Source organism: Pholis gunnellus, assembly GCF_910591455.1.
Source record: "Pholis gunnellus genome assembly, chromosome: 11".
Taxonomy (NCBI): domain Eukaryota; kingdom Metazoa; phylum Chordata; class Actinopteri; order Perciformes; family Pholidae; genus Pholis; species Pholis gunnellus.
Genome location: NC_136538.1, coordinates 12,016,184 through 12,040,713, shown reverse-complemented (window position 1 = coordinate 12,040,713; position 24,530 = coordinate 12,016,184). Strand labels below are relative to the sequence as shown.

The following is a 24,530-nucleotide window of genomic DNA, read 5'->3' as shown; positions in this document are numbered from 1 at the left end:
TACAAGGAAAAGATTAAGGATGTAGTGAAATCCTTTGAGGTATATGTTGCTTTAGTGCACAAGGAGTCATTTAAAAAAGAAGCACAATGTGACCAATTTACACGAGGAACAACTGTGTGCAAAATCATTTTTTCTCCTTTATAAAATGAGAAGTTATGAAATAAATACTAAATGTTTCCACTTGTTTTTAAAAATAAAATATACAATTGCTCATGGAGATTTTCTTTTAAAAATGATGAACACAATTATGTTGATCTAGGTCTTTAAAAAATAAAAGGCTTTAGAAATACAAAAATGTCAAACAATATAAAATCCTAAATCCTAAACAAATGCTCGGACTGTATAGCAGCGTCATAATCCGTGTTAGGAATGAAAATCCAGTCTTTCAATACAGTCACCTATCCAAGGAATATTCCACTAGGCTCTTCTCCCGGCATTGACAAAACTTAATCACTATTCCTCTGGTCCAAAGTGCTTCTTTTCCCCTGATATCCTTGCAGCATCCATGCGAGCTTAAGGAAATTCTTCAGTGCAAAGTGAAAATATCCACAGGCAAGGCTCTACCCAAAACTGTTGGCAGTTCTGAGGAGAGCTGGTACTCCTGGATAAACAAAAAAGCCTGCCCTTTCTCTCTCATCGCTCCCTCGCAATGACAGACACCCTCCTGGCAGAGCGTTTCATGCCCCGCCCCCGCTCATTATTCAGACAACATCTGCCACAACTCCATTTGTGCAGAGAGCCGCTCCGGCACATGTTGATTGGTGGACACATGACCCTTCCCCCCCCCCCCCCCCCCCCCTTTCTAATTCCCCCTTATGTCAGCATGGCCCATATGACTTCACTTCTAAGCCATCTTCTGCATCCTGACACAATCACTCACTTTTCTTTTTTTTTCATTCAGTGACTGAGGGAATGGGGAGGGGAAGCGATACGCACGAGCTTTTCAACTTCACACAAAAAAAAAAACCCTAGACCAGCAGGCAGCAGCAGCTCCCACTCTGATGACATCACACTATGCTGAAATAGATACACATTTTTCCTTTTTTTCTCCCTCTTTGCCCTCTGTTTTCTTCTTGTGGATGGTTGCTGTGGACCCTGCAGATATTCTTAATTACTGTGGAATGCTGAGGGAGGCACAGGTCCCAGGTAATTTAACACCGACGGGTCTGCCAAGTGCATGAAGGCGCTTTTTATGTTTCGTGACCAGGGTAGGAGAAGAAAGCATAGAATAGGGGAGATAATGAAGGGAATTTATTTTTGTTTCCTGGATGGTCTACGCCACAGTAGCTCGGTCAGCAGCTGAACAATCCCAACTTCTTTGTCCAGATCTGCACGCATGGGAGGAGACGGAAAGAGGATGCTGGCAGAGATAAAAAAGCAGTTAAGATCTACTGGGATTTTTTAAAAAGGATGTTCAGCCACTGAAACCTGCATACTTTTGAAAATATTAAGGCTTTTGTATGTTTCAATACAAATAACACATTTACAAATCATTTTCCTGGCTGCTGCAGGTCCCTTTATCCCCACTGTCCCATATATCTTTTTTAGAGAAAGTATAGAATACTGCATTTCATTCAAGCACTGCACACAACAGCACAACAGCTAAACTTTAGTTAGACATGTGGAAGATACTGTGCTGTTTTTTATTTGTATTTAGCTGTAATCAAATGAAATACAACTTGGAGGAGAGCTTCCTGGATTATCAACTGACTTGTTTGCATGAATGTTTAAATACAATGATGTTCATAATTGATTAAATTGGGCGATTATTTTAGCAATCAGTTAATTGTTCAATCCAAAAAGTGACAGAAAATAGTGAAGACTGTCAAGTTGACACAACTTGTTGCTGTGAATATTTGCTTTAAAAATATTTTGATTAATAAATGATCATAGATGTATTTTCTGACAATCAACTGGATAACACGAGTTAAGATAATTCAGCTGTTATCCAGCAGGTTGACTCTATTGCATTTACTGTAAAAGAGGAAAAGTCAACTTATCAACTACGGAAGCAAAGATCTGAAACAATATGCTAATTAATGGGTTTGCATGTCATTGTCACAAATGTGTTGTGGGAGAATTGTCTTCAAACTCGTCTCCTGGCCTTTAGGTTCGGTTTAGGACTGTGTTAACACTTAAGATGAAGGTCTGCATTGGAAACAAAGAAACCTTAGATGAATAGAAAACTCAACATAATCGCCTTACAGCGGAACAATATGTACTCTACCTGTAGAGCAACTGTCCCACAGAAGTTTCATGTTTCACTTTTAAGAGGAGTTCATCATTGCTCTGGCAGTGAGTCAGCGACATTACGTGCTCACAATGACGCTTTAACTTCAATGAAGCGGGTTAGCTACAGTATGATTCAGATGGTCGAAACTCCATCCCAAATTTGTAAGAGACACTGATGTAATGTCTGAACAGGGGGAAAAAGACACCCACACCAACCCCCAGTGATGTTGAGTCACTAGAGCTGCCCTTGAATGTACACATAAAGATATACATACACCAGGAATCCCTCAGCTGAACTCATGCACATCTCATGTGAAAAACAAGAGTAAACACATGAAGTCAGGCATGTCTCTTTCAAAACTTGACCTAAAATGGTAACAGCACATGAAAGAAGCAAATCCAAGCGCTGTCTTTCTCTGTTTATTTCTTTCTCTCAACAGCTGCCAAAAAAACCCCACTTACCTACAGAAACAAGAGCCTGATCCACTGAACATAAAACAGAATATGACACAATCATCTCATGTTTTCATGCTACAACTGAATAAAGAAAGAGCTCAAGTTCCGATATTGCTTTTGGCAGTTCTCCTCCTGATGCTAAGCATTGGTACAAATGAGTACAAAGGGGGTTTTTCCACCAGCAGCTGAGGCTGTATATGCCCTCTCAACCCAGACTGATGACAGGACAAAGAGGGGGTAAAAACATGCACCATGACAACGCTGCTCAGCAACAATTTGAATCAATCACTTCTTTAATAGTTTCCCTGCGAGGCCTTTAAACCAAACTCCACACAACAAAACAACCCCCCCCCCCCCCCACACCCCACCCCACACCCCCATCACCCGAGTGATATTTTAATCCATGTGTCTCACATAATGTTGCTCTCACAGGATGTTGCATTCCTGCGTGAGTGCAGCACCCCAGTAATTACAAAAGAAAAAAATCCCTTGACCTATATCTTAGGACAGATCTGTGTCATTTGCCTACACTCGGCTGCTTACATTGTTTTATTGTAATACTATCTAATACTATAAATGAAGAAGTGTTTCATAATGTCACCTCTAAATATAGGTTAATCCTCTTTTGGAAAACTACACAGGAATGTATAGGCTTTTAAAATATTTTACATCTGTCTGTAAATCTTTCTAATGGCTATCCCTAGTTTTATCCCTCACTGAAACCAACAAAGACCTCCACGATGTAATAGACAATATGGAGAGTTATAGGAATTGAAAACAGACCATAAGGACATCTAGCAATATGTGTGGCATGTTTTTAGTACGGCATATTACCTATATTAAAAAAAAAAAAATGTTGTCCAAACATCCATAATACAATACAAAAGGGAATAATCTTTAGCATTTGGGGGCATAATATTCATTAGCATTTGGGCTGCTTTGAACCAGTTATGAAATCTACTACTGGTGTGTGTCATATTACTACAAGCCTTAAAAGACACTCAGCCCAGCAGTAAATACGGGTTTCAGGACATTTTAATGTTAACTAACCATCGCTTTACTAATTGGTGTCGATGTCAAGATGGTCAAATAAACACCAGGCTACTCTAAGCTTAGAGCCTGAGATAATATCAGGCAGTGAAGATTCAAACGTAAAAGAACAACAGTGTCAATGTTAAGAGATCAGGATGCAGGCCCAGCTTCATTACTGGGACCACTGAATCAAGTGACGCCCTGCTGGCGACCACCTGGCTGCCACGGTCCAGCCCTCCTGCACCATCATTGCATATGGGCCACAGCTCTTTTGTTACCACCAGATGCCCTTAATGAACCAGCATTCCCCAGAGGATTGTATGTAGCAAGTGCTCAGTGAAGAGCCTGCTGGTAATCTGCCCTAGTGCAAGGTTTTTTGGGATAGACAGCATCTAAAATGTTACATTTTTAATGTGAAACCCAGGAGAGAATACAGCATTTAGACAAGATTAATTCATAGTAACAATAAAAATAGCATTTGCCAGTAACTGCCTCTTTGAATAAAGCCAAGAGGGCATTTGTCCCACTGGTCACAATCTTTCTTATTTAAAAAATAAATAAAACGTATGCATGTTGCATGTTGCATGTTGCATATTGCTATTAAATTTATGCAAAAAAGACAAAAACAAGAGTAACTGCTGCTCTGATTTCACATATTCCATCATCCAACTCAATCACTTATCAACCAACAGATTTCAATGAAACTCTGTTTAGCCAAAATAACAAAATAAATGTTTAATTGGAGATAGCATACCTTAAAGGCCTCCAGCTGTTGGTTGATGCCGTCTGTCTCCATGCCGACTGCCTCTTGCGCTGCCTCCTTGCCCACAGCACTGCAAAGTTTATCTTCCGCTTGGTGGAGTTTACCGTACAACTCCTCCAGTTTGGTGAGGGTGCTCTGCACCTGCACCTCTCTGCCTTTAGCCCTGTCCAACAGTTTACCGCTCTGCTTACTCAGAGCGTCCAGATCTCTCTTGAGGCCTAACAGGTCAGGTGAAGTTTCAGTCTCCAGCATCTTCTTACAGCTGTCTCCGGCATTGGCCGTGTTGGCCATCACCTCTTGCAGCTTTGCCACAAAGCTCTGGATGCTGTCCTGCTGTTCCTTAAGAGTGGCCAAGTCGAGATCCACAGGAGCCATGCTGTCCAGTTCGTCATCCAGGTCTGTGAAACGGGTGAACATCTCACGGATTTGGTTTTGGAACTGCCCAATACCCTGCAGTTTACCTTCCAAGACTTGGCATGTCTCCTCTAGTTTCTTGTTTAGGGTGCTGTGGTCTTTTTCCATGCTGTCAGCCTGCAGTAAGAGGTCCGTCACTCCATCAGCATCTGGGACATCAACCACAAGGTCCTTGGCCAGGGTCTTCAGGTGCTCCACTTGGTTCTGCACTCCTTCTAAACTCTTCTGTTGGGCTTTCATGTTGGTCAGGTTCTTGTTGCTGTGTGCCTGCACTCCCTGTGACTCATAGCTATCCACCTGCTTCTTAGCCCCCTCAAGCTGACCCTTCGCCTCTTTGTAGGCATCATTAAATTCCTTAACTGTGTGTGAGATCTTTTCCAGGGACTCCCTTTTGCTCTGCAGACCTTCCACTACATTGTCCACTCTTTTGCCAATGCTAGCCTTCTCCTCTTTGATAGCGTCAGTGTCTGCGTTGGCCACCTCAAGAAGGCTATCTGCAGCCGCGTTGAGCTGCTCCGCCATCCCTCTGTGCTTGTCGACATCCTTCTGGAGAGCTTTCACCTGAGAAATTGAACTCTCCACAGCGACCGGATCAACAGTGAGTTTGACTCGGCCCTCGCTAGCTTCAATCTCTTGAATCCAGGAGCTGAGCTTCTCTGCATGCTCCTGATACTTCAGAGATTTCTGCAGAGCAGTCTGGAGTTTGTCAGCTTGTTCCACAGAGCTCTTCTTCACCTCCTCCCAGTTGGACGAGAGTGTAGTAAGCTGCCCTTGTAGTGCCAACTTTTCTGCACCGTCAGTGTTCTGCAGAAGCATCTCCCCTTCCCCAGTGATTGTGTTATAAGCTTCCTTGTGTTCACTGAGAGCCTTCTGGACTTTACTGTGCTCCTCCAGAGTTTGTTGCAGGATGTCCACTTTGGCAGAGATGGGCTGGGGCTTAGACTGGAGCTTCTCACCCAGCCATGACTGGAAGTCTTTGGAGGTCTGTTGGAACTGCTGAGAGCTGGCAAAGGTTGAGTTGAGATGCTCGATACGTTTTTCTACAACAGAGAAATGTGGCAATTAGTGAGTTAAATGCAGCAACACCTCTTGTGCAAAAAGTGGAAACAAAAGGTGGTTGGGACTATTGGAAAGTTGCTGTCATAGAATAAATATATCTTACTATGACTCAACACAAATAGAATGCTTCTTTCTTTCCCAACATTACAACACTACATCATTAGGTTAAGTTAGAAGGCCAACCTGCTTTCTCCTCCAGTTGTTTGAAAGGCTTGCTCACACTGTCCAGCTGCCTGGCCAAGTCTGCTTTGAGATAATCCTCAGTCACCATAGCGGTGAGCTCTGCGTTGATGGCCTCAGCCTCCTTCAGCTTCTTCCTCTCCTCTCTCAGCTGTGCCGAGATGTTATGGACATCCTCCAACTGCTTCTTCACGGCTTCGGGCTGGGTGCTGTGTCGCTGATGGTCGGTGAGCTGATTCTCCAGCTGAGTGGCAGTCTGACTGACGCTCCTCAGTAACTCCTGAAACTGCCCCGTCTTCACCACGGCCTGGTCGATAAGGCTGTCTCGCTGGTTCAGCTGTCCTGTGAGGCCTTGCCACTTCTGTGTGACGGCAGTGAGCTGCTCCCTCACCAGCTTCCCACTGGAGGGGTCTTGGTTGCCTGAGGAGCTCAGGATGGCAGAGGCAGCTTCCTCAAGCTGCTCATATTGAGGTTTGCGGCTCTTAAATTCGTTCTGGAGGATCTGGGGGGACAAAATCAGTCAAGAGGAGCATTCCTTCAGAAAATTACAGGACATTCTGGTTCTTCGGAGATGCACAAGCCTTAAGTTTTTTCCAAACAGCATGCACCATGCCTACCTGAACTTGTTGTTTCTGCATCTTAAGCATGTTCAGGTCTATCGAGAGGGGTCCGAGGACACTCATCATCAGCTCTTTCTCTGAAAGCCACTGAACAAGCTGTAGCTCAGTTGTTTGGAAGATGTCCAGGTTCTTGTTAGACTGCTCCAGGTGCTGCTTCCTGTCCTCTACAGAGCCGCTGATATCCGCCCAAGCAGCATCTGAGCAGGAGGGCAGAACAATCACACCAGTCGGCATTAGTCAGCATAACAGCACCTTTCTATCCACTGTCCTACTGTTCTCCTAGCAACACCTCCCATTGTGCAGGACTTGGCACTGCGAATGTGTTAATTTAACTGGTGTGGCAGAGAGCAGGTAATGAGACACATTCTGCATGCATGTGATGGGAAGAAGACTAGATGACCAATAGTAATGGTCTAACTTCTCCTATCTGTCATTTTGTAGCAGCCTTTACTCTGTGCCATTGCAGTAATGAGATACATATTTTGTCAGCAGGATTCAACATATCTCTGACAGTTTCAGTGACATAAATTACCCAGGACCATCAGGAGACAACACCTTGCTGCATACCTATTTCTGCCAGCATCTGCTTCCATTTTGCAGCCTCGGGCGAGTTTGGATGAGTCCTAATCAAGTTGAGGAGCGTCTCTCTGAGCTTCTGGAGCTTCTCCTGCTTTTGCTTCATGTCATCCTCAAATGTCTGAGAGAATGGAAAGAAATTATAATCGCTGAATCTTGTGATTTTCAGGACTGCGTGTATAATTCACATAATTATTCAGGCCATTTACTGAACAAGATTTCTGTACCTTCTGCTGTTCAAGCTGTGTTTTCACTGAATCTTTCTCTGTGGCTGCGTTGTTCCAGGACGCTGCAGTCTTTTTCATGTCCCTCAGCCATTCCAACATGTTGTCCGTCTCCTTTTGGGCCTCTTTCACCTCCTGCACCAAACTACTCAGCTCTGCTGCTCGACCTTTCAGCGTCTCCCCGAGGCTCGCGTATCCCTCATTGACGAATGACATGTTCTGCTGAATTACCATCAGCTCTGAGGACAGCAAAAGTAATTCTATTCAATTTTCCTTACCGGGGGTTAACGTGTCATCATGAGGTTATGATAACAGTGAGGAACTGTTAATATAGTGGCATTATGGTGCAGTAGGTTCAGAATATGAGGAAAGTAACAACCACTCCCAAGTATTGCAAATCTTCGGCTCTTATCAAAGTAAGTGATGAATTAAATAAAAGTGGGCCTCAGGATCACTCATGTGTTCTTACGTGGCACATACGAGTGATTTAAGAGAGTACGAGTCGTTCAGTTATTCTGACTGTCTCCTCAGGGGGAAAACTATCTCTGCAATGACATGCTGTTGACAGCTGCAGTAATATTTTCTTTTTACTGTTTTATATTATATAAAATATATTTTATATTTTTTTTATATTTTTGTGATTAAAACTTGGACTCTTATGTTGCTATTTGGGGGAGTTGAACATGCTAATGATCAAATCTTGGGAACATGCATCTCCTAATGAACAGGTGGGATTCATCAAGTTTTTACAGTTATAAGCGGTACTGTGAATTTGACTTGGAACAAGTCTCATGGAAAGAAAAGTATGAGAGCTATAGATAGGAATAAAAAAAATCTTCCTGCATTAAATTAAAATATTTCTGATCTAATCTTATTAAATGTCCTCCCTGTGTGTGTGAATGGATGTTTGAGCCTTTAAATGTTGATTCATTTAAGAAAAAGCTTGATGGAAAGTGATGAAATAATTCACTCCCTATGGAATTTGGCCGACACTTAACTGCTCTATTGGGCTCTAAAAAGCAATAAACTCCCTCTTTTTTCCTGTAACTTTATTACTCATAAACTGAACATACTGTTACAGTGATCTTTGTTTCGCATAGAGCCACCACAGCCAGAGCAGAGTTTTGAAAACCAGCCATAATCACTACACATGACACTACGAACAATGTATTTACACAGTAGCATCCACATACACACTTGATTACCTTTATTTGTTAGGTAGGAATGGCTCGCTGGACCACCACCATTAGTAAGAGCTGATGCAAAAGACATAAGACAAAGCTTGAGTAAAGGACAGGCAGACGGTCTAGAACATCTTTCCGCGGTCTCCACTGGTTAGTGAGCACACACTCAGAAGTGCACCATGCTTCCCATTCCACCAAATGATTCAAACATTTGAGGTTAAGTGTGACGATTTTTACCTGACTTGTTAGCGGTCTTTGTCTTGGCGGGGGATGTGAGGAATGTCATGAGGCTGTATAGCGCTGATCCTTTACTGTTCAGGTCTTGGACAGCAGGGTCTTTGAAGGTCCACTCATCTAGTAATCCCTGATTAATCAGACAGATACATGGTATGGACATGGTAGGAGCATGGCATTTATAACACATGATTTCTGAAAAGAGAAACAGGATGAACATGTCTGTGAGGTTTTATTTTTATTTTTTGCTTTCCAGGATCCACTTCAGGGATCCTGTGAAGCAAATAGTCGTTCTGCTGGAGGATATAATGTTTCACTCCCAGATCTGTCCTGTGTAAACACATACCATCCATCCGTCATTAGTTGGCAGAGAAAGCCGGTTGGAATGGTGGGGAGTTTAGGGAGGGTAGGACTATAACCTATTAAAACACACTTACATCTATCTGTTGCAAAACACACAGACTGCTCTGGATGCAAAGTCAACGGCTTCTGTTCCAGTACTTAAAGTGCAGTCAGACATTTTTTTTTATTAATCTCATGACTCACAGTGACTATCTGCAGGTCCTTCTCCAGACTTTTCACACTGCTGCTCGGCTGAACCACAGGTACTTTCTCATTGGTCTGCTCCAGCCACTTGGTGAGAGCGCTAGCTGCAGATCTGAAGTCTCCTAGCTGGTCCTGACAGGATGACACCTCCTCTTCCCTGTAGTGGACAAGAATCAGTCATATCATGCATCCATCTGTACATTATTCAACCATTACTATAAAGGAAAAGGATGCTATATTTGTTCAACGTGGAAATACAGGAACCTTATGTTTCCCTCCCATTGACCCAGCTTACTTTTCGTTGACGGTGTCTTTGAAGGTGCTGAAAATATTTGAGAGATTGTCCATCTTGCTCTGGATCTGGGCTTTGTTTCCATCAGGGCATATTTCAGACAGCTCCTTGGACAGAGTCTGCAGCTTCTCCAAATCACTGGCATGTTCAGCCATCTCAGCTTTAGTGTTCTGCAGAGAAATGATATGAAACATTTTTGGTGAAAATGTCACATATTCATACTTCAAGACGCCACCATTTATGGATGTAAACATAGTCAGCGGTATAGTTACCTGCATCAGCTGAGACAGTTCATTGAAAGTTTTCCCCGGCCCGTCTGTCTCATGTAGATCTTGTGAACGCTTCACAACAAACTGCTGAACTTCATCTGAAACCTTCTCAAACTCTTCCACCTTTTCCTTCAGCTGCTCCAGCTGGGACACTTTTTGCTTATGCTTGTTACAGGAATCAGAGAAGCGCTGGGAGAGAGCATCCATCTTACTCTGCAGAAGGGCAGCAGCAGAGGGATCTGCTGTCTCCACAAACTTCTTCACCTTGGCTTTCATGGCTGAGATGCTGCTCTGGCGACTTGCTATGTCCTGCTCTAATGCCTTAAGAAAATACAGGATGGAAAACAGGTTTAATGGCTAAATAAAGTGAACATGGAGCAAGTAAAAGACACAAATCAGTCACAGACAGCATCAGATAATAGATACAGTATCTGGTTATTGGACTGCTAAAATGAGAAGAGTACATACTGCTTCTTTGCTGAGGATATCTCCAATGGATGCAGAGTCCAGGGGGATTTGTCCTTTCTCTTTCACACTGGCCTCCACTCCCTCCATCCATCCCATCATCTCATCCAAACCATCCTGGACACTCATGGAGCGAGTCAGGGTGATCTGCAGTTTCTCATTTCGATCACTCACAGACTTGGAGAGGTTGTCGTAGCGCTCAACTATGTCATCTGCAGCGAAGGTAAACAAACCAGGTTATGTTTAAAACTGAACATTTTCTCACTGTTTGGGACACACTGTGAGATGAACATTTCAAACCAAAGCTGTAACTTGTTTGACGTTCAGTGTCTTAAGGATAAAAGTTTTGCAAAGGATTACGTTCACTAAGATTTTGGTAGAGTAAAAAAATGTTTACATGTAAGCCAAGAAACTAATGACTGGAGAGAAGGAATATAAATGAGACACTCCAAAAGCTATATTTATACCCTGTGTAAGTTTTAGAAAAAGGATGGTGGACACTTTGAGGTATGATGACATTGTTGCCAACTGACAATAAACAGTCTGCTTGCTTAACATCTTACCTACAAGTTGCAAGGCTCACATTTTGCAGGGCAATGAGATTGATAAACTTCAAGCCCCTACTTTGAAATACTTTATTTTGAAACTTTCCCAAGTATTTCAGAGATATTTCCATGTCTGGCATCTTCCAATTTGCCTATTTTAAGGCCGAAATTATTTGAGTGTCAATAATGACACATAAAAGCATTACAACTCTCTATAGGTGGTGCAAATCCTGATCCCTACTTTGATTTGTCCCTCACCTACTGTCTCCTGGATGTCGTCCGAGTTGCTCAGCAGGTCTCCTTCAGATGTTACCAAAGACTCAGCTGCTTTGCGTAGTGTGTCAATAGCGGTCTGATGTCCTGTCATCTGACCTTGTAGGGCCTGTGGATCAATAGGAAAAAGAAAAATGAAACAGTATCCACATATATAAATGTCCTTTGTCTACTTTTAAACTGTACGGTACAGATTATACATTTCACTTGTGTGGTAGATTGAAGATAAAAAAAAAGTGATAATGTGCAACAATGTCTGGATAATATCTACTATAAATAGGAAATATATAGTGATTCCACAGATATGTTTAGATGTACCTGTCTGCCTCGAGTTCTACACTCACAGAAAGGCTTTGGAGTATTTGCAGTGATTTGTAACCAAAGCCAGATGAACAGCGTTTCTCAGTTGGCCCACAGGCGCCTCTTATCTTGGCATATCTCTGCTGTAAGTCACTACCTTCCTACAGAGAAATGTTCAAGCTAACTGCTGCCAAAAGCTTTGACACAAAGACAGCATCGTTTCTTATCCTCCTGTAGGCTTCACATAACCAGAGTTAAACTATTCACATGTGGGTTTGAATTTGAACACAGAGCTAAAAATAACTGTGTTATATTTAAGTCAGTGGAAACACTGTATATGGTAAGGCAGGTCTATTGTGCCATGACCGTATAACCCAGTCAATGCTCCCAAGTTCTGCATGTTACTTCTTAATAAAGCTTTTCTTTATTTCTTTACATAGAATACTCATAACCTAACATCCATTAAAGTTCACGTCACATTGATGAATCTTTGCAATGCAACCGCTGCATTGCAATTTCCCCCGGGCTAAATAAAGTTGTATATTCTAAACGTATCTTAAAGATCAAATCAAACACCAGACTTGTTGAACTTTAACTGTAAAGATCCAATTCTCATCAAAACATAATGCATCATATGGGAAGAAAGATCATACGGGCTTTTTTTCATATGACTCCTGTGTTGGCCTCAAGAATTAGAGAGGCCTCACAGAAATATGAAGAAAATGGACATCCAGGTAAAGAAGACCACAATCTGAGAAACGTCTGAGCACTCGCTATCCTAAGGGTTACAGTTCTGGCTTGCAGTTTTTCTTGCCTTGGTCTCCTCCAGCTGTTTCTGTAGTGTCTGTGGGTCAGCTGCTATGGCCTCGGATTGCTGCTTCCTCGCCTCCTCCTCTGAGCTGTTGAGCCACTTCAATAGACCCGCGTTCGAGTCGTCATATTTTTTGTATTTGTCAACCACATCTTTGAGGTTGTTGCCGAGCTGATTGCACTGAAACAAAGGAAAATAAATGATACTCTATGTGTGATAATATATTCAGATAACAGTCTCTGACACTGACATTCTCACAGTGCTCACAGAAGACAGCGCGACGTACTAGCTTTGAATGAAGACAAATGCTTCCACCCAGTGGCAAGAAGAAGTCATTGCAACCTCTCTAGATCCATGTGATCAGCTGCCGACTAAATACCTGTGAATGTAGTGTTTTGTATCTGCTGGCTGCTGAATCCAACTTGTCCTTGACAGCAGAGCAGGTTCCTGAAGTATCAACATCCAGCAGAGCGTTCTTAGCCGCAGAGTCAGCCAATCCACAGGCGTTAGCCACATCCAGCACTTTCTGTCCTGACATGGTGATGAAGCGAAGGTCCCCTTTGTGGGAGATCACATCTTCTGAGAAGCTTCTCTGTCGCTGGAGTTTATCACTGAGGATATTAAGGGAGCTTGCAGCAGTGCCCAGCTGCACTACCTCTCCCTCCGCCTGGTCTAACCAGCCGACAAACTCCTCACAGTCACCCTGGAACTTCTTCAGCTCCTCCTGGACACACTGCACCTGCTTCATCTGCTGTTCAGCCTGCGTCAGGGAGGCCTCGTAGCGTCCCTTCAGCTCCTGGATGTTCTTCTGCAGTTTCTCCTTCTCCTCCGGAGACAGCACGTTTGCCTGCTTGTCGAGCAGAGCCTGAGCTGACTGGGTGGCCATGATCAGATCCTGCTGCTGGGACAGAATCTCCTGATGACGGGCCTGTGGGAACGATGAAGACTTGAAGATGCAGAACCAATACATAGAACTGTGATTATTATCTTTTTGTATACATTTTTTAAACATCGTGATATAATTTATACTATTTTCTTTTTTCATTTTGCCTTTACTGTATTTAAAGGCTGGTCTAGAGTATCAACTTTTCCTGTTTCTTTAATCTAACATTTTGAGTCTGCAAAATACTATTGAACTCAATTGTTGAATGTTTTACCTGTATCTACATTTCACAATGTAATCCATCTCTTCATCCTCATCTTTTTCAATGCCAAGTCATATTTTAATTAAACTTTTCTTTTTTTTTAAATCAAGATAAAGTTAACTGTTTATTTTTCTAATTAAATAACATTTTGCAGCTTTTATATTTGTTGGCATTTACTGTTTAACAGATCTAAAAATTGATAAACAACATTTTGATTTTATTGCTACTTTCTGCATTTCTTTGCTACTTGTGTCTTTTACTTTTAGATTTACTCATGATGATCTGTCTCAAGTAATACCCAAAAGACTCCCAGATGAAAGTATGAACTGCTGAGTAACAATTCTCTCTATACATTTTTGCAACAATCCAACTATACCTTGACCCTGTCATACTGCTTATCGAGCTGCAGGGAGGCGTCGTTCTTCCCGCTGGTCTCTCTGCCAAAATCATTTTCAGTGGCCTGTAAAGCGTTTCCATTGGCATCGTCATCCGCTCCGATCGGTCCCGTGGATGAGGTTTCTTCTGGCAGGTTTCCATTCTCTTTACTTATATGGTCAGCTTGATCCAGATTGCCCTCGTTTTCATTCCCTATGTTGGATATCCAGTCCAGGAGACCTTCGATTTTGTTCTTACTTTCTTCAAGCCGCTCAACAGCTGCTGCCTGAAAAGACAGATGGATTACAGACCAACAACATACTGGAAAGAGAAAAATCAATATAAAACGTTGACATTACGTTAACAATATGATAACACTGAAATAACAATCTAAAATATGATGCATTACATAGTTTTTACAGACAACACAAACAGTATGGAGGTGATCTGAACTCTGACCTTTTCGCTCTCCTGTTTGATGGCTGTGGTAACAACCTTCTCCAAGTCTTTCCTGGACTCCTCGGCCCGCTGGTTGATGAGCTTGGCTTTGCTTTTCGCCTCCTCCAACTTGCTCTCAATGACGGCGATTTGATCGGGCATCAGCTTGCTCCGGTTTTCCTCCAGAAACTTTTTAGTACTGGTGATGACGTCATTCAAGGCACTGGCATTTGTCAACACGTCTTTTTGCAGAGCCTTGATATCAGGAGGAGGAAAGATAGAATGAAACTGATGAAAACTTGGACGCTTACTGTGCTTCTTAAAAAGCAAAAGAAAATGTATTTCAAACCTGGTGCTCCTGCTGGTACTGCTGCAGGTCTGTGACACACTCAGCATTTCCAGCCTGTTGCTGATGACCCATCAGCTGGTTTTCTGTCAGGGTGAGATCGTCACACACTTCCTCCAACTTCTCTGTAAACTCCTTGTGTTTCTCCAACAAAGACTGTCAAACAAGAATGAAAAAACACCAGGTAAATATCACAAAAGGCTGTGATTAAACACATTCACATCCACACTCCATAAAACATTCCCATGAAACAAACCCCCAAAATCCTACAACAGAGTTCAGGGTTACTTCTTTGTTCTGAATCAATATTTGGGAACAAAAAACGTAAAAACAAGGGAAGAGAAAAGATTCAAGCACTTAGAGGTAACATGCAAATTCTGCTTTAGTATACATTTCCTTCTTCATAACAGTGTATACATCTAGTATGCTGTAAACATGCCATTTCGCCATTTGCCACTTTGGTCTCGAGATAGTAATAAGCACATTATGTCCTGTGTGTTATTGGGTTTGTTGTGTGTGAACGTGTTCCAACAGAGAAGGTGCATTTTGTCCACTGTTAATTGTTCACTGGTGTCTTGGAAGCCTGTAGGATATAACCAGCACAAAGAGTTAGTCTGCAGCAGGATCAAGCACGTGAGCATGCAAAGTTGTTATTTTTCCTAAACATTTAAGGCATTCACAGTAGAACCTCCCTGGAAGACATTTTTTTTTAAACACATTGAAATATGGTGAAAACTATAAACGCTGGGATACTGTTGATTACTCATCACTTTGAAAAAGTCTAATTATCAATCTAAATCCACAAAAATCCACATTGAAGTTCAATAATTGTACAAATCAAATGTTAGAGCTGATAAATCATTTTTGTTTTGATGCCTGAGGGTCAAATGTCTCACTCAAATTTGGAAAGAAATTGTGTACTAATAATGTCAAACCACATGTGTGAAAATGCCTTGTCATAAATTATTTAATAACTCATATTTGTGTTGTTAGCTCTAAAAAGTCTACATGTACTGCATGTCTTGATTTAATGTGTTTAAGTGTATCTACTTTTTATTCTTATCCACAAATCACACTTCCAATGCTGAAATCTGACCAGTAACATGGCTTACACAGCCCACTCTACATGCACTATAAGCATTCAGCAAACCAAACATGTATAAATAGTTGTTTTTGTAAGGAGACATATGTGATATGTTCTTGTATTTCCACAGGCAGACCTTCTCCTGGATCTCCCTCTCCCTGGTGTCCAGTAGGACATCCAAGGCGCTCCTCTGGGTGACAAGCCTCTCTGTCTGGTCCCTGAACGCTCGCTGGGTTGTGCTGAGGAACTTGAGGAGGTAGCTGCTCTGAGCTGGACTCAGAAACTGAGCGTGCTCAGAAATAAAGCACTGGATATCAAATGTGGCATCCTCTAACTTGAGCCTGGCTTCTTTTAGCAGACTGCTCTCTGAGTCCTGGAGGAAAAGACGGAAATGTGAAGAGTACGTTTCTGTAACTACTGTAGATTATGGATGTTTAAAATGACATTCATTTAAAGATACCCTGTTCTGCTGAATCAAATGTTTCAGTGTGTCCACATCACATGGTTTTAAATCCACGTCACACATTCCTGAGTTGTTCTGGATGAGGCCCGCTAGTTCATCAAGTTCACTAAGATGTTTCTGGTACGTTGATTCCAAATGCATCTAAAAAAAAAATAAATAACCACATTTAAAGAAGTTAACAGCTGATGCAACTATTACATCACTTTAATTACTTGCAATGAGCGCTGACCTTTCCAGTTTCCATTGCTTGAATTAGGGAGTGACTCCTTTCTGCACACATTTGGGAAACAGCAGTAAAACTTTGCTCTAAATCCAGATATGTCGTGGACAAATCTTGGTGGATCTGTATGGGAATGTCCTCATCAACAGAATTTAAGAGCTGTCGGGCTTTCGCCATATCTGCTGTCAAAACACCAGCCAGTCGAGAAAGTTGGGACTCCAGAGACTGGATAACAAAAGCACAGTTGGTCAGGAACTAATGCATACATCTACATACATAAGAGAAAAGTTGAGAACATATAATATTGTTTGATATTGTTCATGTCTAACCTGAAAATCCTGTTTTTGAATCTGCAGTTCTTCCATGTTGTTGCCAATGGGTGCCTGGATTAAAAGATCTTTTCTGACATCTTCTAAAACATCGGCGTGATCCTGCAGTCTCCCAACAGACTCCAAAAAGTCCTGGATGGAGAACAACTGAGGTGAAAGAAAACAAAAAAACAAAAGAATAGCAGATGTTACTTGTATCAAAAAACCAAGTTGCCTTAACACTGAAACAACATGACACGTACCTTATTTTTAACCTCCTCAACTCTGCAGGAATCTGAGCTGCCAGACGACTGAGGAGACGGTGGGTGACTGTCTGCAGCAGAGCGACAGTGACCCGAGTCATCTTCTGCTGACTCCTCATCTTCTCCCTCTGAGCTCTCCTCCTTGATGCTCTCCAGTGTGTGCCATCGCTCCTCCTGAGAGTCTCCCCCCAGAGAGTCTCGCCCCAGAGAGTCTCCCCCCAGCGCACTGTTTAGAGTGTCCATCACCTCCTGAAGCATTGAAAGGTCTTGGCTTGAGGAAACAGTCTTAAGAACCTGCAGCAGTTGCAGCTGGATGTTTGGAGCATCGGACTGCTCTGTCTTTTCACCGACTTTTTCTTCCTGCACTATCAGTTCTGAGTGTCCCATGTCTTTGTTGTTTGAACTGAGGGCGTCTTGCTTCAACACATCCATGAGAAGGTCTGGGTGACTGCTCTCTATAAGTCCATGAGGTGTGTCTTTCTCCTGAAAGCCAGCTATGTCTAAAGTTTGTGGAGGGTTCTGAAACACTTCGATAGAGCTTTCAGTGTCCCGGGTTTGTGCCTTATGCAAATCACTGACATCAGTCCCCTTTGTAATCCCTTCCCCCTCGTCATCTACATGTGTCCTTGCAGCATTAGAAAACACTGATGAGGAAGCGTCGGACGCGACGCAGCTGTCTGACAGGAAATCAGTATCTACCTGGAGATGCTCAGAAGCACACACAGGTAGTCGTTTTTCCTCTTGTAGAATATCAGATCCGAAACCTAATCCCCAAATAGTTTCAGACTGTCCTGAGTTATTGTCTGACCCAGAAACATTTTCACCAATATGTTCTTGATCTCTTGCCTTCTGTGCATATCCTGACGCGGATATCTGCTCTGTGTCAGTGGTGACTGTGAAGATGTCCTCGTGTTGCCTCTCTGGGGAAAGACCGCCTGTGCTTAACTCAACATCCTCTGCAGCACTGTGCTGTGAATCTTTACCAGCCAACACTGTTTCAAGAGGAACTCTGCTGGTAGTTTGACTGGGGCGCTCTAAATCTTCACCACCGAAACCCTTAAGATGAATAGCATTTGTTGCGGTGACTTCATCGGAAACAATGGGTGACTGTGGACATCTCTCACCAACAAGCACACTCTGACCATTTTGAGAGCAGCTGGGCTCCGATCCAACACTAAACTCACTTTGTGAATGAAGTGCTGCTTGCTGAGGTAATGTGATTCTGCTGCCATCGACTGTAATGTTGTTATCATAGTTACCGTTTCCCTCTGAGATGATTGCACTTTCGACCAAGTCTCTGGGTGATAAGTAATCTACACTCGGAGTTGGCTCGCCGTCCAAAGGTGACTGAAGTGCACATGTGTCATTCTCTGTTCTGCGTTCCTCAGATGACACATTGCGGTGTGATGAGGAAACGTCTAAGTCACTCTGACTAATGGTCTGATTCCCCACTTGGGCGATGAAAAAATCTTTATCAATAGGTGAGCAGTCAGATTTGGGGGGATTAATAGAAGTGGAATATTGAGTCTGGCTTTCTGGATCAGTGCTAGATGGACGTGACTGTGTGGTTGGAGCAACGCTTTCTATCACAACATCCATATCGGTCAGCTGACTATTGATTACAACCTGTGAGTCACTGTCTTCAGCTGTCTCTGCAGTAAACTGACTCCATGAGGAGGGTGAGCTCATCCGAGGCTCACAATCGCTGCCTGAGGGAGGGGAATGATGGAGATAATTACTCATCTCTCCTACATATCCTGTTGTCTCACAATCTACCTCTGGCTCTCCATTCTCTCCCTCTTCATTATTAGCCTCCTCGTTAGTCAGATCAAGCACCTTAACAGCACCCTCCCTCTCAGTCTGCATGTTTTCAGCCTCATTATTATTATTAATTAAACGTAGATTGTGATCATCAGAGATGGAGTGAGTGACGTTTTCTTCTGGGTAACTGCTGGCTTCAGGGTGTAAGTCAACACGGTCATCTTCAACTGATCCGGACTGCAATGACTCACTGATACTAATGCTGCAACCAGACGTCAAAAGGCTTTGCTGCTCGATTACACTAAGAGCAATATTTGAGGATACGGATGCATCGGACATTGTATCCTCCTCATCTCCTACAACACTTTGTTTTTCATGTGACTGCAGGTCGAGCAGCTTTATCACTGTCGTCTCGTTAACTAGTCCCTGACTGAGAGCTGCCTCCAGGTCATAACGCCTCCCACAGGTCTCATCTAAAATGTCCTGTTCCCCCACTTGTGCGTTCAGAAGATGAATAGCACAGTCTTGCTCATTCTGGCCCTCCGACGCGCCCTCAGAGAGTACAAGCTCATCCTGAGTAATATCTGTACCTTCTGATTCACTACAAAGTGACTCAGTGTTGTGTTGTGGGAGCGTTTGACGGCAGGATTCTATTGAACACTCTGAGTCAAACATCCTCGACGGAGAGCCAACATTTGTTCTGTTGAGGGAGCATAAAGGTTGACTAATTATTTGACACAAGTCTTTACTATCAGCATCTTCATCATCAATTTGGAAACTATTTCGACAACCTCTCTCTGCAAAATCTTCTGACTCTGTCCAGTTTGAGTTGCTGTGAAACGGGGTTTCCTCCGCTACACCAGTCTCTGTGGTGTCCATTCCAAGGCCATCATCGAAAAATTCCTGTTTTAGAGGCTCATCATTTGCAGATGTTTTTTCATCAAAGCTAATTCTTCCATTGACCGAGGAACCAAAATGATGCTGGTCAAATGTGTGTTGCCTGTATTTCATCAAGTCCTCTGTCTCCTCATTTATGTGCAGCGGTGTCTCTAAATCTACCCGCTCTGAAAGCGCTCCAACATTTAAAGTCAGAGAATTCACATTTTTCTCAGTGTTTTCAGAAAACACTGAATCTTCAAGAAAAATTTTAACCATTTTACTCAGCTGTCTGTCGAGTATTAGGACCCTCTGTCCTGACTCGGGATCTATGTAACTATTCAACATTAGGTAGGAGATGAATAGCTGAGTCGCCTCTGCATGAGTGGGGATGTTAACGACTTCTAAGCAATCTGCAGCATGATGGCATCCGTCAACTGTGAGTTTTTTGTACATAAGCCAAGATGAAAACTTGTCGTTAAGGGGATCATCCTCAGGAAACACATCGGGAATTTCTACAGATTTCAAAATCTCTGCTGTGTAAGTGTCAATCAAACCATTCTGAATGGCGGAGTCGATGTCTACCACCTCTGAGATTTCTGGAATGTAAAAAGCTGCTATCTTTTCCCGATTACTGAACACTGTGCTGGTAAACTCCTCACTGGTGATCTGTTGGTCATACTGGAATGAGGTGGACACAGTTTGGATTTCCCCACAACGAGGCAACACGAGTCCCATAAACTGCTGCTGATTTTCAAGCACAATGAGTGTGCTGTTAGAGCGCATCAAATCACACTGGACAGCTGCATCCACTTTTAGCCCCTCACGATTACTCATAACTTCCTCTGTCATGGTCTCCTGGTCACTTAAACCTTCAGAAAAAGACCTCAAAGTGTTAATACTCCTCCCTGATGTCAGTGATTTATTTCTGCTGAGGCACTTTAATATCAGTCTATTAACCTCCTGCACTGGCTCTAAGAGTGAGACATCTTCTGCAGCGCTGGGATTAATCTTATCCTGACTGGTCTTTTGCCTCTGAAGGATCTCTACGTAGACAGAAGCAGATATTACACCGCACTGAAAAGCACTCTCCAGGGTCAGTGTGTCCCCCGTGTAGCACACGTTCAATCCATCACGGACCTCTTTGACCTCTATCATCTTGATGATCGGGTCTTCACACGTGGCCCCTTCCCTAGCTGCTGCTATGTCAGAGAGGGACACAGAAGAGACGTGTGTGCACTCGGTTGCTTCGTTCAGCTTTGGCAAGTGGTCCAGCATGGATTTGGAAAGGAGATCTTGTTTGAAAGCATCTTCCCGGTCCAGACAGACAGACTGAAAGAGGTTGGAGGTCACAGGTTGGGCGTCTGGGAGAGAGACCCCAGTTATCTGATCAATCAGGCCACTCGAGGTTCCGGTCCCAGGCCCTGCACCACTGGATTTTAAATCCTAAAGAAAATGACAATTTTACAAATTGTAGAACTGCTTTTAGCAACAACATCTGTATTATTTATTGTGTCAAATGTGCAACTAAATTATTCAAAAGCAAGACAAAATGTATACTCACCAGACACATATGGGCATGTTAAAAGATCATGTGCACAAGTGCAAGACTGCGTCAGGGTTGCAACAGGAGAGCGACGGATAATACATTTAAAGCTATCATGCATCTGGGAATGCAGTATCCAGCATCTTGCAAAAACAGGGTAGTTAATCACATCGCATACTGTAGGTAAAGGGTTATGTGTCATATCTGTTATCCTGTTGAAGTCAAGCACATTAATATGGGGAAATGTAGGACCAAAGCCAGGCGCAACTAAGCATGTTTACAGCATACTCAGATTTTCTGTGAATCAATTGTATAAATCTTGATTCTATCCCCAATGTAAGAGAATAAAAAGAGAGATACAAAAAGACAACTGCTCACACTGTACTAAGGAGAAGAGGAGAAACGTTAGTCATGCAGCTGAACATCAGGTGGCGCTGCTTTCTAACACACTATAAGACACAAATGCAAACAATAGAAGAAACAGCCAAGTGTCCAACCTCTTCTGCAGAGGTTGTCTGATCTGAACACTGTTGGGAGAGTTCACTGTAGGCCTGATTGAGCGCCTTCAGCTGCTCCTGGGCCTTTTCTCTTTCCTCCTCAGTCATTCTGTAAGACAAAACACAAAGAATGATGCTGACAGACTTTAAACAGCTGATTCAGTATTGTGCATGTCGGTCACAGTAGCTAAACGTACTTGTCACTGTGTTTGTTCAGCATCATTTGCGTGGCTCTCAGTGCTTCTGCGATTTGTTCCTTCTTAGTGACCATTTCCTCAACTGACACCTAGAACATCAAACGGGCGTATTAACACTTTATATGCAGTACAACAATTCTTCTTTACTTTTATAGGACTACTCTTTGAGTAGTTATCATACAATATTGTATTCCAGAATATCACTTTAGTAAACAGGGACACAAAACTCACAAACACTCACACACTAGAATTGTTTGAAAGGACTGATTTACAGTTCAATTGAATTATTCATAAAAAATATATCAATTGATTTATAAAGAAAACTGTGCATTCCAGTGACTTTGTGATATTTTTGTATTGGCTTGTATTGTGCATTATTTTTTCTCTTCCTTCCATGGAGGGACAGAATATTAAACACATTCAGAGAGATGGTTTCATAATTTGACAAAGTAAAAATAAGGAAGTCCAAAGCTGTCATTATTATTTAATTGTTGGAATTAGAATTTTATATATATTTTTGGATGTATAGTGTAAAAGAAAATGTAAATAATATCATTTTATTACGGACATATTTGTATGTGTACTAAAACAATAAATATCTAAACTTATTAATAAGAAGAATCAAACATTACATTTTCTTTACTTCATTTTACCCTAATTGTGGTTGCAATGTTTACAACAAAAATAAAATGGCATGTGTGTGTCCAGTGCTCACTGTCCAGGTGATGGCACCATTGATTACATAGATATTGGAATGGACAGAGTGAACAACCTGGAATAGCTGGCTGGATGGTGTGCTTTAAAACTGTTTAATTAAACTTTAATTACTGATCTGAACTGGCCACAAAGATGCAAAAAAAAACTTCTGGCAAAGAGTCAACTCTCGTTACTATAGTACTTTATAGTTATCATAGTACATGAGTAGTGATAGTCTAAACTCTTTTGTATGTATCTGTCTATTGTCCTTTCTATTCTATTACATTATTGAGAATGAGTTCTAACAAACCATCAAACAAAACCTTCAGGATCACGAAACTGCTTCTAAGCACCATTCTATCACAGTTACAATGCCATGGTGATAAACCTAAATTTCACTTAAATAATGTCAGCTTTGGACTGTAAGCAATGTATAATGCATGTTTCATTGGACACACAGGGACAAAAATCTGAAATGTATTTCAATAGCCTGTTGGGCTGATTTCATTTATTGGTCACTGAGGTTGTTCTGAAATGTGAGTGCTTGTGCAACTTTTTGTGTTATGGAATCAGTTGGGGGCGATTGAAATAATCAAATATATCATGAAATCCATAATATCAATCATTCTTTTCTGTACAAGAGATATGACAAAGTAATTACCCACTACTTACAGTGTAAAATATATGGATTACATGATTCAGAAAGTAAACAGTGTGTTTTTATTAGAAATCATACACTGTGACCGCAAAAAGGCTGCGATAACATTTTGATTAGAAAAATACTCTTTGCCGTTTAAACCAAAGCTTTCTCTCACGTACAACACATATCTGGCAGCATGTTAAAACAGGACACACCAGAAAACACCAAAAACAGTCCACATCATTTACCTGGGGCTTATTAGAAGCATCTGTGTTGGCATTGCTATCTTTCAGAGCATTACCATCATTGCTTGGGGTCTGCTTCACATTGGACATCCAGTGCAATAGCTTGCTAACTTTATCACCGTGCTCTCTCTTCTCCTCATCAACAGATCTCTACAATTAAAACAGATGGGTTTTGACAAGATTGTTAACTTTGTTGACACAAACAAAAAACACTTGAGTAGGGAATCCTCGGGGGGGGGGGGGGGGGGGGCACTGCTAAAATACATTTATAATCAGACTAAAACACAAAAGCTCAAGAACCATTGTTAGTTGCATCAACCAGTGTAGAAATAAAAAGACATTCAGTCAAGATAACTTCCCAGCCAAACACAAAACCAAAGAACATACTATAGGTTTTGCTTTTATGAAATGGACAAGCATATATTTACAAATATGTATTACTTATATGCGCAAACATAATGAAATGTTGATTTGGGCCCGAAACCATAAATTTTCGTAGCCTCCAGTAATCTCAACCCCGTGTGGCAGTCGTACACACTTCTTTCAAGTGCCTCCCTGAACGTGATTCTTCTCTTGGTCTTTGGACAGGTGAGGCTTTTGGTGTGAAACTTCTCATCTTTGAGAGCAGCGGCAGTGACTTTGTCAACAAGGCCGCTCTGAATGACTTCCTCGAGGGAGACTCTGTCATGAGTGTCTGGGTTTATCAATCCTCCGGTAAGGAGCTGGAATTCAATACAGCGAAAACCGGCATCCTTGGGGAGGAGATGTTCCTGAACAGCCTGAGGGATGGACAAAGTCTTTGAAGTCTTGGGGTGAACAACGCCATTGAATACCTGCTCAAACTGTTGGAGCTGCTGATTCAATGCCTCATCTAAAAGACCTCTTTTGAGAGCCTCCGAGAGAGTAACTTTCTGCCCTGAAGAGGGGTCACAAATACCTCCAGTGCAGGCCTGGG

The 24,530-nt window shown here is 42.2% G+C and overlaps 1 protein-coding gene across 1 annotated transcript in view; it reads right to left on the bottom strand.

Moving 5' to 3' along the window:
- dst (dystonin) overlaps positions 1 to 24,530 on the bottom strand; it is a 69,328-nt gene that overhangs the window by 26,668 nt on the left and 18,130 nt on the right. The window contains exons 29-53 of the mRNA XM_079169060.1: positions 23,579 to 23,725; positions 21,995 to 22,083; positions 21,798 to 21,906; positions 17,118 to 21,200; positions 16,876 to 17,022; positions 16,556 to 16,771; positions 16,324 to 16,467; positions 16,000 to 16,236; positions 14,783 to 14,935; positions 14,455 to 14,688; positions 13,997 to 14,281; positions 12,855 to 13,403; positions 12,479 to 12,655; positions 11,350 to 11,473; positions 10,550 to 10,758; positions 10,085 to 10,402; positions 9,816 to 9,982; positions 9,521 to 9,677; positions 8,978 to 9,104; positions 8,762 to 8,812; positions 7,560 to 7,795; positions 7,324 to 7,453; positions 6,754 to 6,953; positions 6,140 to 6,638; positions 4,475 to 5,937 (exon numbers count right to left, since the gene is read on the bottom strand). Of these exons, the coding sequence (XP_079025186.1) occupies positions 4,475 to 5,937; positions 6,140 to 6,638; positions 6,754 to 6,953; positions 7,324 to 7,453; positions 7,560 to 7,795; positions 8,762 to 8,812; positions 8,978 to 9,104; positions 9,521 to 9,677; positions 9,816 to 9,982; positions 10,085 to 10,402; positions 10,550 to 10,758; positions 11,350 to 11,473; positions 12,479 to 12,655; positions 12,855 to 13,403; positions 13,997 to 14,281; positions 14,455 to 14,688; positions 14,783 to 14,935; positions 16,000 to 16,236; positions 16,324 to 16,467; positions 16,556 to 16,771; positions 16,876 to 17,022; positions 17,118 to 21,200; positions 21,798 to 21,906; positions 21,995 to 22,083; positions 23,579 to 23,725 (10,251 nt within the window). The remainder of the gene's footprint in view (positions 1 to 4,474; positions 5,938 to 6,139; positions 6,639 to 6,753; positions 6,954 to 7,323; positions 7,454 to 7,559; positions 7,796 to 8,761; positions 8,813 to 8,977; positions 9,105 to 9,520; positions 9,678 to 9,815; positions 9,983 to 10,084; positions 10,403 to 10,549; positions 10,759 to 11,349; positions 11,474 to 12,478; positions 12,656 to 12,854; positions 13,404 to 13,996; positions 14,282 to 14,454; positions 14,689 to 14,782; positions 14,936 to 15,999; positions 16,237 to 16,323; positions 16,468 to 16,555; positions 16,772 to 16,875; positions 17,023 to 17,117; positions 21,201 to 21,797; positions 21,907 to 21,994; positions 22,084 to 23,578; positions 23,726 to 24,530) is intronic.